This window comes from Oncorhynchus tshawytscha, linkage group LG16 (genome assembly GCF_018296145.1).
Source record: "Oncorhynchus tshawytscha isolate Ot180627B linkage group LG16, Otsh_v2.0, whole genome shotgun sequence".
Lineage (NCBI taxonomy): Eukaryota > Metazoa > Chordata > Actinopteri > Salmoniformes > Salmonidae > Oncorhynchus > Oncorhynchus tshawytscha.
This window is the reverse complement of record NC_056444.1, coordinates 18,594,394-18,609,393: the sequence shown is the minus strand read 5'-3', so window position 1 is coordinate 18,609,393 and position 15,000 is coordinate 18,594,394. Positions and strand designations below refer to the sequence as shown.

At 42.7% G+C, this 15,000-nt stretch overlaps 1 protein-coding gene across 1 annotated transcript in view; it reads left to right on the top strand.

Moving 5' to 3' along the window:
• LOC112216509 (contactin-associated protein-like 2) overlaps positions 1 to 15,000 on the top strand; it is a 142,485-nt gene that overhangs the window by 9,685 nt on the left and 117,800 nt on the right. Inside the window, exon 3 of the mRNA XM_042298643.1 lies at positions 13,706 to 13,899. Within this exon, the coding sequence (XP_042154577.1) occupies positions 13,706 to 13,899 (194 nt within the window). The remainder of the gene's footprint in view (positions 1 to 13,705; positions 13,900 to 15,000) is intronic.

Sequence of the window (15,000 nt, the reverse complement as noted above, 5' to 3'; positions counted from 1 at the left end):
GTGTTTGTTCTTCACTGGTTGCCTTTTTCTTGTGGCAACAGGTCACATATTTTGCTGCTGTGATGGCACACTGTGGTATTTCGGCAGCCTTTCTTAATAGCAAGGCAATGTTCACTGAGTCTGTACATAGTCAAAGATTTCCTTAAGTTTGGGTCAGTCACAGTGGTCAGGTATTCTGCCACTGTGTACTCTCTGTTTAGGTCCAAATAGCATTCTAGTTTGCTCTGAATTTTTGTAAATTCCTTCCAATGTGTCAAGTAAAAATATTGTTGTTTTCTAATGATTTGGTTGTGTTTATCCTACATCCTCCATCCTCTCTCTCTCTTTCCTCTCTGCCTTTCACCCTCTCTGATCTCTCTTCTCCTCATCTCCCTCTCCTCTCACCTCATCTCCCTCTCCTCTCACCTCATCTCCCTCTCCTCTCACCTCATCTCCCTCTCCTCTCACCTCATCTCCCTCTCCTCTCACCTCATCTCCCTCTCCTCTCACCTCATCTCCCTCTCCTCTCACCTCATCTCCCTCCTCTCACCTCATCTCCCTCTCCTCTCATCTCATCTCCCTCTCCTCTCACCTCATCTCCCTCTCCTCTCCTCTCACCTCATCTCCCTCTCCTCTCACCTCATCTCCCTCTCCTCTCACCTCATCTCCCTCTCCTCTCACCTCATCTCCCTCTCCTCTCACCTCATCTCCCTCTCCTCTCACCTCATCTCCCTCTCCTCTCACCTCATCTCCCTCTCCTCTCACCTCATCTCCCTCTCCTCTCACCTCATCTCCCTCTCCTCTCACCTCATCTCCCTCTCCTCTCTTGGATATCTCACCCCTATTCTGCTCTCCCTTCTATTTTCTGTGTGTGTTGGAGAGGAATCTAGGGACCATTCCTTTAAATAACTGACCGTTTTGAATCCAACTGCCACAGTAGAACTCCTATTACTCTCCCGCCCACCTCCCTGTCTACAAGTTGTGTTCCTCTTGTGTTTCTGCATCATTTCACTTTGACTTATAAGAGCTCTCTGAGAGACACTGCATATAAAAATGTATTTTAGCTAGGGACCTCAACACAGGTAGGGAGGGAGAGGGGTGTAGTGATGGAGTGAAGAGAGAAAGGCATTCTGTTTCAATCACACATCTTCCAGTCTAGAGCAAGGGTTATGCCCACCTAGATGGATTGTAAGATATACAGAGCCTTGAGAAAGTATTCACACCCCTTCACTTTGTCCTAATTCTGGTGTTACAGCCTGGATTTAAAATTGATTAAAGCGAGATTTTTTTTATTGTCACTGGTTTACACACAATACCCCATGTTTTTATTGTCACTGGTTTACACACAATACCCCATGTTTTTATTGTCACTGGTTTACACACAATACCCCATGTTTTTATTGTCACTGGCTTACACACAATACCCCATGTTTTTATTGTCACTGGTTTACACACAATACCCCATGTTTTTATTGTCACTGGCTTACACACAATACCCCATGTTTTTATTGTCACTGGCTTACACACAATACCCCATGTTTTTATTGTCACTGGTTTACACACAATACCCCATGTTTTTATTGTCACTGGCTTACACACAATACCCCATGTTTTTATTGTCACTGGTTTACACACAATACCCCATGTTTTTATTGTCACTGGTTTACACACAATACCCCATGTTTTTATTGTCACTGGCTTTACACACAATACCCCATGTTTTTATTGTCACTGGCTTACACACAATACCCCATGTTTTTATTGTCACTGGTTGTTTTTATTGTCACTGGTTTACACACAATACCCCATGTTTTTATTGTCACTGGCTTACACACAATACCCCATGTTTTTATTGTCACTGGCTTTACACACAATACCCCATGTTTTTATTGTCACTGGCTTACACACAATACCCCATGTTTTTATTGTCACTGGCCCCCATGTTTTTATTGTCACACAATACCCCATGTTTTTATTGTCACTGGCTTACACACAATACCCCATGTTTTATTGTCACTGGCTTACACACAATACCCCATGTTTTTATTGTCACTGGTTTACACACAATACCCCATGTTTTTATTGTCACTGGCTTACACACAATACCCCATGTTTTTATTGTCACTGGCTTACACACAATACCCCATGTTTTTATTGTCACACACACACCCCATGTTTTTATTGTCACTGGTTTTTATTGTCACTGGCTTACACACAATACCCCATGTTTTTATTGTCACTGGCTTACACACAATACCCCATGTTTTTATTGTCACTGGCTTACACACAATACCCCATGTTTTTATTGTCACTGGCTTACACACAATACCCCATGTTTTTATTGTCACTGGCTTACACACAATACCCCATGTTTTTATTGTCACTGGCTTACACACAATACCCCATGTTTTTATTGTCACTGGCTTACACACAATACCCCATGTTTTTATTGTCACTGGCTTACACACAATACCCCATGTTTTTATTGTCACTGGCTTACACACAATACCCCATGTTTTTATTGTCACTGGCTTACACACAATACCCCATGTTTTTATTGTCACTGGTTTACACACAATACCCCATGTTTTTATTGTCACTGGCTTAACACAATACCCCATGTTTTTATTGTCACTGGCTTACACACAATACCCCATGTTTTTATTGTCACTGGCTTACACACAATGTTTTTATTGTCCCCATGTTTTTATTGTCACTGGTTTACACACAATACCCCATGTTTTTTGTCATTGTCACTGGTTTTTATTGTCACTGGCTTACACAATACCCCATGTTTTTATTGTCACTGGCTTACACACAATACCCCATGTTTTTATTGTCACTGGCTTACACACAATACCCCATGTTTTTATTGTCACTGGCTTACACACAATACCCCATGTTTTTATTGTCACTGGCTTACACACAATACCCCATGTTTTTATTGTCACTGGCTTACACACAATACCCCATGTTTTTATTGTCACTGGCTTACACACAATACCCCATGTTTTTATTGTCACTGGCTTACACACAATACCCCATGTTTTTATTGTCACTGGCTTACACACAATACCCCATGTTTTTATTGTCACTGGCTTACACACAATACCCCATGTTTTTATTGTCACTGGCTTACACACAATACCCCATGTTTTTATTGTCACTGGCTTACACACAATACCCCATGTTTTTATTGTCACTGGCTTACACACAATACCCCATGTTTTTATTGTCACTGGCTTACACACAATACCCCATGTTTTTATTGTCACTGGCTTACACACAATACCCCATGTTTTTATTGTCACTGGCTTACACACAATACCCCATGTTTTTATTGTCACTGGCTTACACACAATACCCCATGTTTTTATTGTCACTGGCTTACACACAATACCCCATGTTTTTATTGTCACTGGCTTACACACAATACCCCATGTTTTTATTGTCACTGGCTTACACACAATACCCCATGTTTTTATTGTCACTGGCTTACACACAATACCCCATGTTTTTATTGTCACTGGCTTACACACAATACCCCTGGCTTACACACAATACCCCATTTTTTATTGTCACTGGCTTACACACAATACCCCATGTTTTTATTGTCACTGGCTTACACACAATACCCCATGTTTTTATTGTCACTGGTTTACACACAATACCCCATGTTTTTATTGTCACTGGCTTACACACAATACCCCATGTTTTTATTGTCACTGGCTTACACACAATACCCCATGTTTTTATTGTCACTGGTTTACACACAATACCCCATGTTTTTATTGTCACTGGTTTACACACAATACCCCATGTTTTTATTGTCACTGGTTTACACACAATACCCCATGTTTTTATTGTCACTGGTTTACACACAATACCCCATGTTTTTATTGTCACTGGTTTACACACAATACCCCATGTTTTTATTGTCACTGGTTTACACACAATACCCCATGTTTTTATTGTCACTGGCTTACACACAATACCCCATGTTTTTATTGTCACTGGTTTACACACAATACCCCATGTTTTTATTGTCACTGGTTTACACACAATACCCCATGCTTTTTATTGTCACTGGTTTACACACAATACCCCATGTTTTTATTGTCACTGGTTTACACACAATACCCCATGTTTTTATTGTCACTGGTTTACACACAACAATACCCCATGTTTTTATTGTCACTGGTTTACACACAATACCCCATGTTTTTATTGTCACTGGTTTACACACAATACCCCATGTTTTTATTGTCACTGGTTTACACACAATGTTTTTATTGTCACTGGTTTACACACAATACCCCATGTTTTTATTGTCACTGGTTTACACACAATACCCCATGTTTTTATTGTCACTGGCTTACACACAATACCCCATGTTTTTATTGTCACTGACTTACACACAATACCCCATGTTTTTATTGTCACTGGCTTACACACAATACCCCATGTTTTTATTGTCACTGACTTACACACAATACCCCATGTTTTTATTGTCACTGGTTTACACACAATACCCCATGTTTTTATTGTCACTGGTTTACACACAATACCCCATGTTTTTATTGTCACTGGCTTACACACAATACCCCATGTTTTTATTGTCACTGACTTACACACAATACCCCATGTTTTTATACGTTTTTACAAATGAATTAAAAAGGAAAAACTGAAATGCCTCGAGTCAATAAGTATTCAAGCCCTTTGTTATGGCAAGCCTAAATATGTATAGGATTTTTAAAAAGTGCTTAACAAGTCACATAATAAGTTGAATGGACTCACTCTTTGTGCAATGATAGTGTTTAACATGATTTTTGAATGACTACCTCATCTCTGTACCCCACACATACAGATACTTGTAAGGTCCCTCAGTCGAGCAGTCAATTTCAAACACAGATTCAACTACAAAGACCAGGGAGGTTTTCGAATGCCTTGCAAAGTAGGACACCTATTGGTAGATGGGGAAAACAGACATTGAATATCCCTTTGAGCATGGTGAAGTTATTAATTACACTTTGGATGGTGTATCAATACACCCAGTCACTACAAAGATACAAGCGTCCTTCCTAACTCAGATGCCGGAGAGGAAAGAAACCACTCGGGGATTTCACCGTGAAGCCAATGGTGACTTTTAGACAGTGAAAGAGTTTAATGGCTGTGATAGAAGAAAACAAAGGATGGATAAACAACATTGTAGTTACTCCACAATACTAAGCTAATTGACAGAGTGAAAAGAAGGACACCTGTACAGGATAAAAATATTCCAAACATGGTGTCACGGTTGTTGAAATGGACGGCCCAAGGCGCAGTGTGATTTGAGTTCCACATATTTATTTATTAAAGTGAAACTTCTTCAACAAAACAATAAAAAAGCAACGAAATGTGACTACGTGGTGCAACAAGCACAAACAATATCCCACAAACACAAACAATATCCCACAAACACAAACAATATCCCACAAACACAAACAATATCCCACAAACACAAACAATATCCCACAAAAACAAACAATATCCCACAAACACAAACAATATCCCACAAAAACAAACAATATCCCACAAACACAAACAATATCCCACAAACACAAACAATATCCCACAAAAACAAACAATATCCCACAAACACAAACAATATCCCACAAACAATATCCCACAAACACAAACAATATCCCACTGTCAGCGTCGTGTGTTTAGGTGGCAGGGAAGTCAGGCGCAGGAGAGTCAAAATGAAGTGTAAATGGAGTCTTTTAATAAATGTCAACAGAACATGCTCCATAACACTAAAACGTACAGACATGAAAAAACATGGGTACGAGGACCCATCGCGCACCAACACAACAAAATAACAACACTAACAATAAAACAATCTCTGATAAAGACATGAGGGGAAACAGAGGGTTAAATACACAACAGGTAATGAATGAGATTGAAAACAGGTGTGTGGGAAGACAAGACAAAACCAATGGAAAATGAAAAATGGATCAATGATGGCTAGAAGACCGGTGACGTCGAACACCGAGCCCCTCCCGAACAAGGAGAGGCAACGACTTCAGAAGTTGTGACAGTACCCCCCCCCCCGACGCACGGCTCCAGCAGCGCACCGACACCGGCCTCGGGGACGACCCGGAGGGCGAGGTGCAGGGCGATCCGGATGGAGACGGTGGAATTCTGATAACATGGAAGGATCTAACACGTCCTCCACCGGAACCCAGCATCTCTCCTCCGGCCCGTACCCCTCCCAGTCCACGAGGTACTGAAGGCCCCTCGCCCGACGTCTCGAATCCAAAATGGATCGAACAGAGTACGCCGGGACCCCCTCGATGTCTAGAGGAGGCGGAGGAACATCACGCACTTCAGCCTCCTGGAGCGGGCCAGCCACCAACGGCCTGAGGAGAGACACATGGAACGAGGGGTTAATACGGTAATTAGTGGGCAGTTGTAACCTATAACATACCTCGTTCACTCTCCTCAGGACTTTAAACGGCCCCACAAACCGCGGACCCAGCTTCCGGTAGAGCAGGCGGAGGGGCAGGTTTCGGATCGAGAGCCAGACCCTGTCCCCTGGTGTGAACACTGGGGCCTCACTGCGGCGACGGTCTGCGGACGTGGGCTGCCTCCCAGGTTTCCTCAGCGCGCCGAAACCAATTGTCCACCGCAGGAGCCTCGGTCTGGCTCTGATGCCAAGGAGCCAGAACCGGCTGATACCCTAATACACATTGAAAAGGGGTAAGGTTAGTGGAGGAGTGACATAGCGAGTTCTGAGCCATCTCTGCCCAGGGCACGAACTTCGCCCACTCCCCCGGCCGATCCTGGCAATAAGACTGCAAGACTACCCACATCCTGGTTAACTCTCTCCATCTGCCCATTACTCTCAGGGTGAAAACCTGAGGTAAGACTAACCGAGATCCCCAGACGCTCCATGAACGCCTTCCAGACCCTTGATGTGAACTGGGGACCCCGATCAGACACTATATCCTCAGGCACCCCATAGTGCCGGAAAACGTGTGTAAACAGGGCCTCTGCAGTTTGTAAGGCCGTAGGGAGACCGGGCAAAGGGAGGAGACGACAGGACTTTGAAAACCGATGCACAACGACCAGGATCGTGGTGTAACCCTGTGAAGGTGGAAGATCAGTCAAAAAATCCACCGACAGGTGCAACCACGGCCGTTGAGGAACGGGTAGAGGTTGTAGCTTACCTCTGGGCAGGAGCCTTGCACTGGGCGCACACCGAGCAGGAGGAAACATAAATCCTCACGTCCTTAGCAAAAGTGGGCCACCAGTACCTCCCATCAAGACAGCGCATCGTCCGACCTATCCCAGGATGACCAGAGGAGGGTGACGTGTGAGCCCAATAGATCAATCGGTCGCGGACAGCAGACGGAACGTACAGAAGACCAGCTGGACACTCCGGGGGAGAGGGCTCTGCACGTGACGCCCGCTCAATGTCCGCGTCCAGATCCCACACTACAGGCGCCACCAGACACGAAGCTGGGAGTATGGGAGTGGGATCCATGGACCGCTCCTCTGTGTCATACAGCCGAGACAATGCGTCTGCCTTAACGTTCTGGGAGTCTGGTCTGTAAGAAAGAGTAAACACAAAACGAGTGAAAAAACATGGCCCACCTTGCCTGGTGAGGATTCAGTCTCTTCGCCTGCCGGGTGTACTCCAGATTGCGGTGGTCAGTCCAGATGAGAAAAGGGTGTTTAGCCCCCTCAAGCCAATGCCACCACACCTTCAAGGCTTCTACGACAGCTAACAGCTCTCGGTTCCCCACATCATAGTTTCGCTCCGCTGGGCTGAGCTTCTTCGAAAAGAAAGCACAGGGGCGAAGCTTCAGTGGCGCACCCGAACGCTGAGAACCCGAACGCTCCTATCCCAGCTTCGGATGCGTCCACCTCCACTATGAATGGCAAAGAGGGATCCGGATGAGCCAACACAGGCACCGAGGTAAACAGAGTCTTCAGGTGCCCAAAAGCCCTGTTCGCCTCAGCCGACCACTGCAAGCGCACCGGGCCCCCCTTTAGCAGTGAGGTAATGGGAGCAGCCACCTGACCAAAACCCCGGATAAACCTCCGGTAGTAATTGGCAAACCCTAAAAAACGCTGCACCTCCTTTACCGTGGTTGGAGTCGACCAATTACGCACGGCTGTAATGCGGTCGCTCTCCATCTCCACTCCTGAAGTGGAAATCCGATGCCCTAGGAAGGAGATGGATTGTTGGAAGAACAAGCATTTCTCAGCCTTGACATATAGATCATGCTCCAACAGGCGACCAAGCACCCTGCGCACCAGGGACACATGCTCGGTGCGTGTAGCGGAGTATATCAGAATATCATCGATATACACCACTACACCCTGCCCGTGTAGGTCCCTGAAGATCTCATCTACAAATGATTGGAAAACTGATGGAGCATTCATCAACCCATATGGCATGACAAGGTACTCATAATGACCTGAGGTGGTGCTAAATGCCGTCTTCCACTCATCACCCTTCCGAATACGCACCAGATTGTACGCACTCCTGAGATCCAATTTTGTGAAAAAGCGTGCCCCGTGCATTAACTCAATAACCGTATTGATCAGAGGTAGCAGGTAACTATATTTCACTGTGATTTTATTTAGACCTCGATAATCAATGCACGGGCGTAAACCGCCATCCTTTTTTTTTTCACAAAAAAGAAACTCGAAGAGATGGGTGAAATGGATGGCTGAATGAACCCCTGATGCAGGGATTCAGAGACATATGTCTCCATAGCCTCCGTCTCCGCTTGCGACAGGGGATACACGTGACTCCTGGGATATGCAGCGTCTACCAGGAGATCTATCGCACAATCCCCCCGTCGATGGGGTGGTAATTGAGTCGCCTTCTTTTTACAGAAGGTGAGAGCCAAATCGGCATATTCGGGGGGAATGCGCACGGTGGAGACCTGGTCTGGACTTTCGACCGTAGTAGCACCAACGGTAACCCCTAAACACCTACCTGAGCACTCTCGCGACCACCCGGTGAGAGCCCTCTGTGGCCAAGAAACAGTGGGGTTATGACAAGCTAACCAGGGTAGGCCTAGCACCACAGAATATGCAGGAGAATCAATAAGGAAAAGACTAATGGATCCTTTTTGCAACAAGGCACTAAAGTAATACTGCAATAAAATTGGCAAAGCGATCAACTTTTTGCCCTGGATACGAAGTGTTATGTTTGGGGTAAATCCAATACAAAACATTACTGAGTACCATTCTCCATATTTTCAAGCATTTTTCAGGATTAAAAAAAAAAAACTAAATGGAACTAAGCACAGGCAAAATCCTAGAGGAAAACCTGGTTCAGTCTGCTTTCCAACAGACACTGGGTGATAAATTCACCTTTCAGCTGGACAATAACCTGAAAGACAATGCCAAATCTACACTGGAGTTGCTTACCAAAGAAGACAGTGAATGTTCCTTAGTAGCTGAGTTTTCACTTAAATCTGCTTGAAAACCTATGGCAAGACTTGAAAATGGTTGTCTAGCAACGATCAACGACCAATTTGACCGAGCTTGAAGAATTTTGAAAATAATAATGGACAAATATTGTACAATCCAGGTGTGCAAAGGTCTTAGATACTTACCCAGAAAGACTGCCAAAGGTGAGTCTAACATGTATTGACTTAGGAGTCTTTCTAAGTAACTCTGACTACATGTACATATTACCTCAATTACCTCGACTAACCGGTGCCCCCGAACATTGACTCTGTACCGGTACCCCATGTATATAGTCTCTCTATTGTTATTTTACAGCTGCTGTTTAATTATTTGTTACTTTTATTTTCTATTTTTTACTTAACTTCTTAAAGCATTGTTGGTTAAAGGCTTGTAAGGAAGCATTTCACTGTAAGGTCTACACCTGTTGTATTCGGCGCATCTGACAAATACAATTTGATTTGATTTGATTTGACTGTGAATACAGTTGACCTGTGTTCACCTGTATTTACAACATGTTTATCTGTGTTTACTTGTGTTTACCTGTTTACATCATGTTGAGCTGTGTTGAACTGTTTACATCATTTTGACCTGTGTATACCTGTTCACATCATGTTTAACTGTGTTTACACAATTTTGACCTGTGTTTACCTGTTCACATCATGTTTAACTGTGTTTACACAATGTTGACCTGTGTTTACCTGTTTACATCATGTTTACCTGTTTACATAATGTTGACCTGTGTTTACCTGTTTACATCATGTTTACCTGTGTTTACATCATGTTTACCTGTATTTACTTGTGGTTAGTTATGTTTACCTATTTACATCATGTTGACCTGTGACCTATGCTTACCTATTTACATCATGTTGACTTGTGTTTACCTGTGTTTACATCATGTTTGCCTGTGTTTACCTGTTTAACATCCATATTGACCTAGTTTTCAACAACTCCAAAAATGTCTTGTTAACAAAGTTAACATAGTTTTAGCAAGTCGGTTAGGACATCTACTTTTTGCATGACACAAGTCATTTTTCCAACAATTGTTAGTCTGGTTCATCCTTGGGAGCAATTTCCAAACACCTGAAGGTACCACGTTCATCTGTACAAACAATAGTACGCAAATATAAACACCATGGGACCACGCAGTCGTCATAACGCTCAGGAGGAGATGTGTCGTCATAACGCTCAGGAGGAGATGTCTCCTAGAGATGAACGTACTTTGGTGCGAAAAGTGCAAATCAATCCCAGAACAACAGCAAAGGCCCTTGTGAAGATGCTGGAGGAAACAGGTACAAAAGTATCTATATCCACAGTAAAACGAGTCCTATATCGACATAACCTGAAAGGCCACTCAGCAAGGAAGAAGCCACTGCTCCAAAACCAGCATAAAAAAGCCAGACTGCGGTTTACAACTGCACATGTGGACAAATATCGTACTCTGCTCTGATGAAACAAAAATAGAACTGTTTGGCCATAATGAGCATCGCTATGTTTGGAGGAAAAAGGAGGAGGCTTGCAAGCCGAAGAACCTCATCCCAACCGTGAAGCACGGGAGTGGCAGCATCATGTTGTGGAGGTGCTTTGCTGAAGAAGGGGCTGGTGCATCTCACAAAAAACATGGCATCATGAAGCATCATCTCAAGACATCAGTCAAGAAGTTAAAGCTTGGTCGCAAATGGGTCTTCCAAATGGACAATGATCCCAAGCATACTTCCAAAGTTGTGGCAAAATGGCTTAAGGACAACAAAGTCAAGGTATTGGAGTGGCACCATCTCTGTCAGGAGGAATGGGCCAAATATACCAAACTTATTGTGGGAGGCTCGTGGAAGGCTACCCGAAACATTTGACCCAAGTTAAACCATTTAAAGGCAATGCTACCAAATACTAATTGAGTGTATGTAAACTTCTGACCCACTGGGAATGTGATGAAAGAAATAAAAGCTGAAATAAATCATTCTCTCTACTATTTTTCTGACATTTCACATTCTTAAAATAAAGTGGTGATCCTAACAGACCTAAGACAGTGAATTATTACTTGGATTAAATGTCAGGAATTGTGAAAAACTGTGAAATCGTGAAAACTGTGTATGTGTAAAGTGTAAGGTGTATGTAAACTTCCGACTTCAACTATACCTGTTTACATCATGTTGACCTGCGTTTACCTGTTTACATCATGTTGACCTGCGTTTACCTGTTTACATCATGTTAATTAACCTGCGTTTACCTGTTTCCTTAATGTTTACCTGTGTTTTTTACATTTTACATTTTTATTTCAAACAAACATACAGTCAATAGCACAATAGGAAAAAAGTCTATATACAGTGTGTGCAAATGAGTTACATCATGTTTACATCATGTTGATGTGTTTACCTGTGTTTACATCATGTTGACCTGTGTTTACATCATGTTGACCTGTATTTACATCATGTTAACCTGTGTTTACATCATGTTGACCTGTATTTACATCATGTTGACCTGTGTTTACATCATGTTGACCTGTGTTTACATCATGTTGACCTGTATTTACATCATGTTGATGTGTTTACCTGTGTTTACATCATGTTGACCTGTATTTACATCATGTTGACCTGTATTTACATCATGTTTACCTGTGTTTACATCATGTTGACCTGTGTTTACATCATGTTGACCTGTATTTACATCATGTTGACCTGTGTTTACATCATGTTGACCTGTATTTACATCATGTTGACCTGTGTTTACATCATGTTGACCTGTGTTTACATCATGTTGACCTGTGTTTACATCATGTTGACCTGTGTTTACATCATGTTGACCTGTGTTTACATCATGTTGACCTGTATTTACATCATGTTGACCTGTGTTTACATCATGTTGACCTGTATTTACATCATGTTGACCTGTGTTTACATCATGTTGACCTGTGTTTACATCATGTTGACCTGTATTTACATCATGTTGACCTGTGTTTACATCATGTTGACCTGTATTTACATCATGTTGACCTGTGTTTACATCATGTTGACCTGTGTTTACATCATGTTGACCTGTATTTACATCATGTTGGCCTGTGTTTACATCATGTTGACCTGTATTTACATCATGTTGACCTGTGTTTACATCATGTTGACCTGCATTTACATCATGTTGACCTGTGTTTACATCATGTTGACCTGTATTTACATCATGTTGACCTGTATTTACATCATGTTAACCTGTGTTTACATCATGTTGACCTGTGTTTACATCATGTTGACCTGTGTTTACATCATGTTGACCTGTGTTTACATCATGTTGACCTGTATTTACATCATGTTAACCTGTGTTTACATCATGTTGACCTGTGTTTACATCATGTTGACCTGTATTTACATCATGTTGACCTGTGTTTACATCATGTTGACCTGTGTTTACATCATGTTGACCTGTATTTACATCATGTTGATGTGTTTACCTGTGTTTACATCATGTTGACCTGTATTTACATCATGTTGACCTGTATTTACATCATGTTTACCTGTGTTTACATCATGTTGACCTGTGTTTACATCATGTTGACCTGTATTTACATCATGTTGACCTGTGTTTACATCATGTTGACCTGTATTTACATCATGTTGACCTGTGTTTACATCATGTTGACCTGTGTTTACATCATGTTGACCTGTGTTTACATCATGTTGACCTGTGTTTACATCATGTTGACCTGTATTTACATCATGTTGACCATGTTGACCTTTACATCATGTTGACCTGTATTTACATCATGTTGACCTGTGTTTACATCATGTTGACCTGTGTTTACATCATGTTGACCTGACATCATGTTGACCTGTGTTTACATCATGTTGACCTGTATTTACATCATGTTGACCTGTGTTTACATCATGTTGACCTGTGTTTACATCATGTTGACCTGTGTTTACATCATGTTGACCTGTATTTACATCATGTTGGCCTGTGTTTACATCATGTTGACCTGTATTTACATCATGTTGACCTGTGTTTACATCATGTTGACCTGCATTTACATCATGTTGACCTGTGTTTACATCATGTTGACCTGTATTTACATCATGTTGACCTGTGTTTACATCATGTTGACCTGTATTTACATCATGTTGACCTGTGTTTACATCATGTTGACCTGTGTTTACATCATGTTGACCTGTATTTACATCATGTTGACCTGTGTTTACATCATGTTGACCTGTATTTACATCATGTTGACCTGTATTTACATCATGTTGACCTGTGTCCCTGACTCCAGGTGCGGGGGGCTGGTCTCCCCAGGACAGCGACAGCTACCCGTGGCTCCAAGTGGACCTGGGCAACCGGAGACAGGTGGTTGCCGTGGCAACACAGGGCAGGTACAGCAGCTCTGATTGGACGACGAGGTACAGGCTGCTCTACAGCGACACGGGCAGGAACTGGAAGCCTTATCACCAGGACGGAAACATATGGGTAGGTAACACAAAACCAGTATGTGTGTGTGTGTGTGTGTGTGTGTGTGTGTGTGTGTGTGTGTGTGTGTGTGTGTGTGTGTGTGTGTGTGTGTGTGTGTGTGTGTGTGTGTGTGTGTGTGTGTTTGCGTGTGTGTGTGCGTGTCCGTGTGTGTGTGTGTGTGTGTGTGTGTTTTCCTATGGGAATCAGCCAAATGACCTGATCATGGTTGTGTTGTGTGGAACCCCAGTGATAAATGTGTAGTTGTTCCACTGGAGGGAACATTAAGCTGTTGTTTTTGTGTGCTGCGTCATAATCGTTTGGGACTCATTATTAATTCAACAGTGTTATGTTTCGGCCATTAAACCTGATCTATAGCTTTTAATGTTTCTGCAAATAAAAATGATTACACCATCTATCTTACATCGTTCGTGTAATTTTGCCCACCTGGCTGTTTATAAGGGGTGACATCTATATTGGTTTTTAATTTATATCCGGTGTAAGTGTAAATATTACAGGCTAAACTAACATTCATCTGATCATTTTCTCTAACCTTTCACACACACACACGCGGCCACACACACACTACACACACACCACACTCAGTACAATACACCAACGTGAAAGACCTGGCAGAAAGGACAGGATTGTCTTGGATGGAGTTTCTGTTTTCTACTGTACCTCGCTAGGGCGACAAAGTAAACCTCTATGTAAAAATAAAGTATTCTCAAGGCAGGCTGCTGTATCCGTGGTAGATAAGTCCTGTTTTCATTTCTGCACAATAGGATAAAGCTTAGAGGAATATACTGGTTAAAGCTCCCATCTGGCTAAAGAAGGGAAGAGACAAAGAGCTTTACCCTGGAATTATATGCTGAGAAAAGCGGGATGGGGTAAAGAGGAAGTATAGAAGGGGAAAGAGAGAGAGAGATTGAGATTGAGAGAGAGAGAGATTGAGAGAGAGAGAGAGTGAGAGAGGAAGAGGGAGAGCAAGAGAGAGAGGGAGAGTGAGTGAGTGAGTGAGTGAGTGAGTGAGTGAGTGAGTGAGTGAGTGAGTGAGTGAGTGAGTGAGTGAGTGAGTGAGTGAGTGAGTGAGTGAGTGAGTGAGGGGGAGGGAGAGAGAGA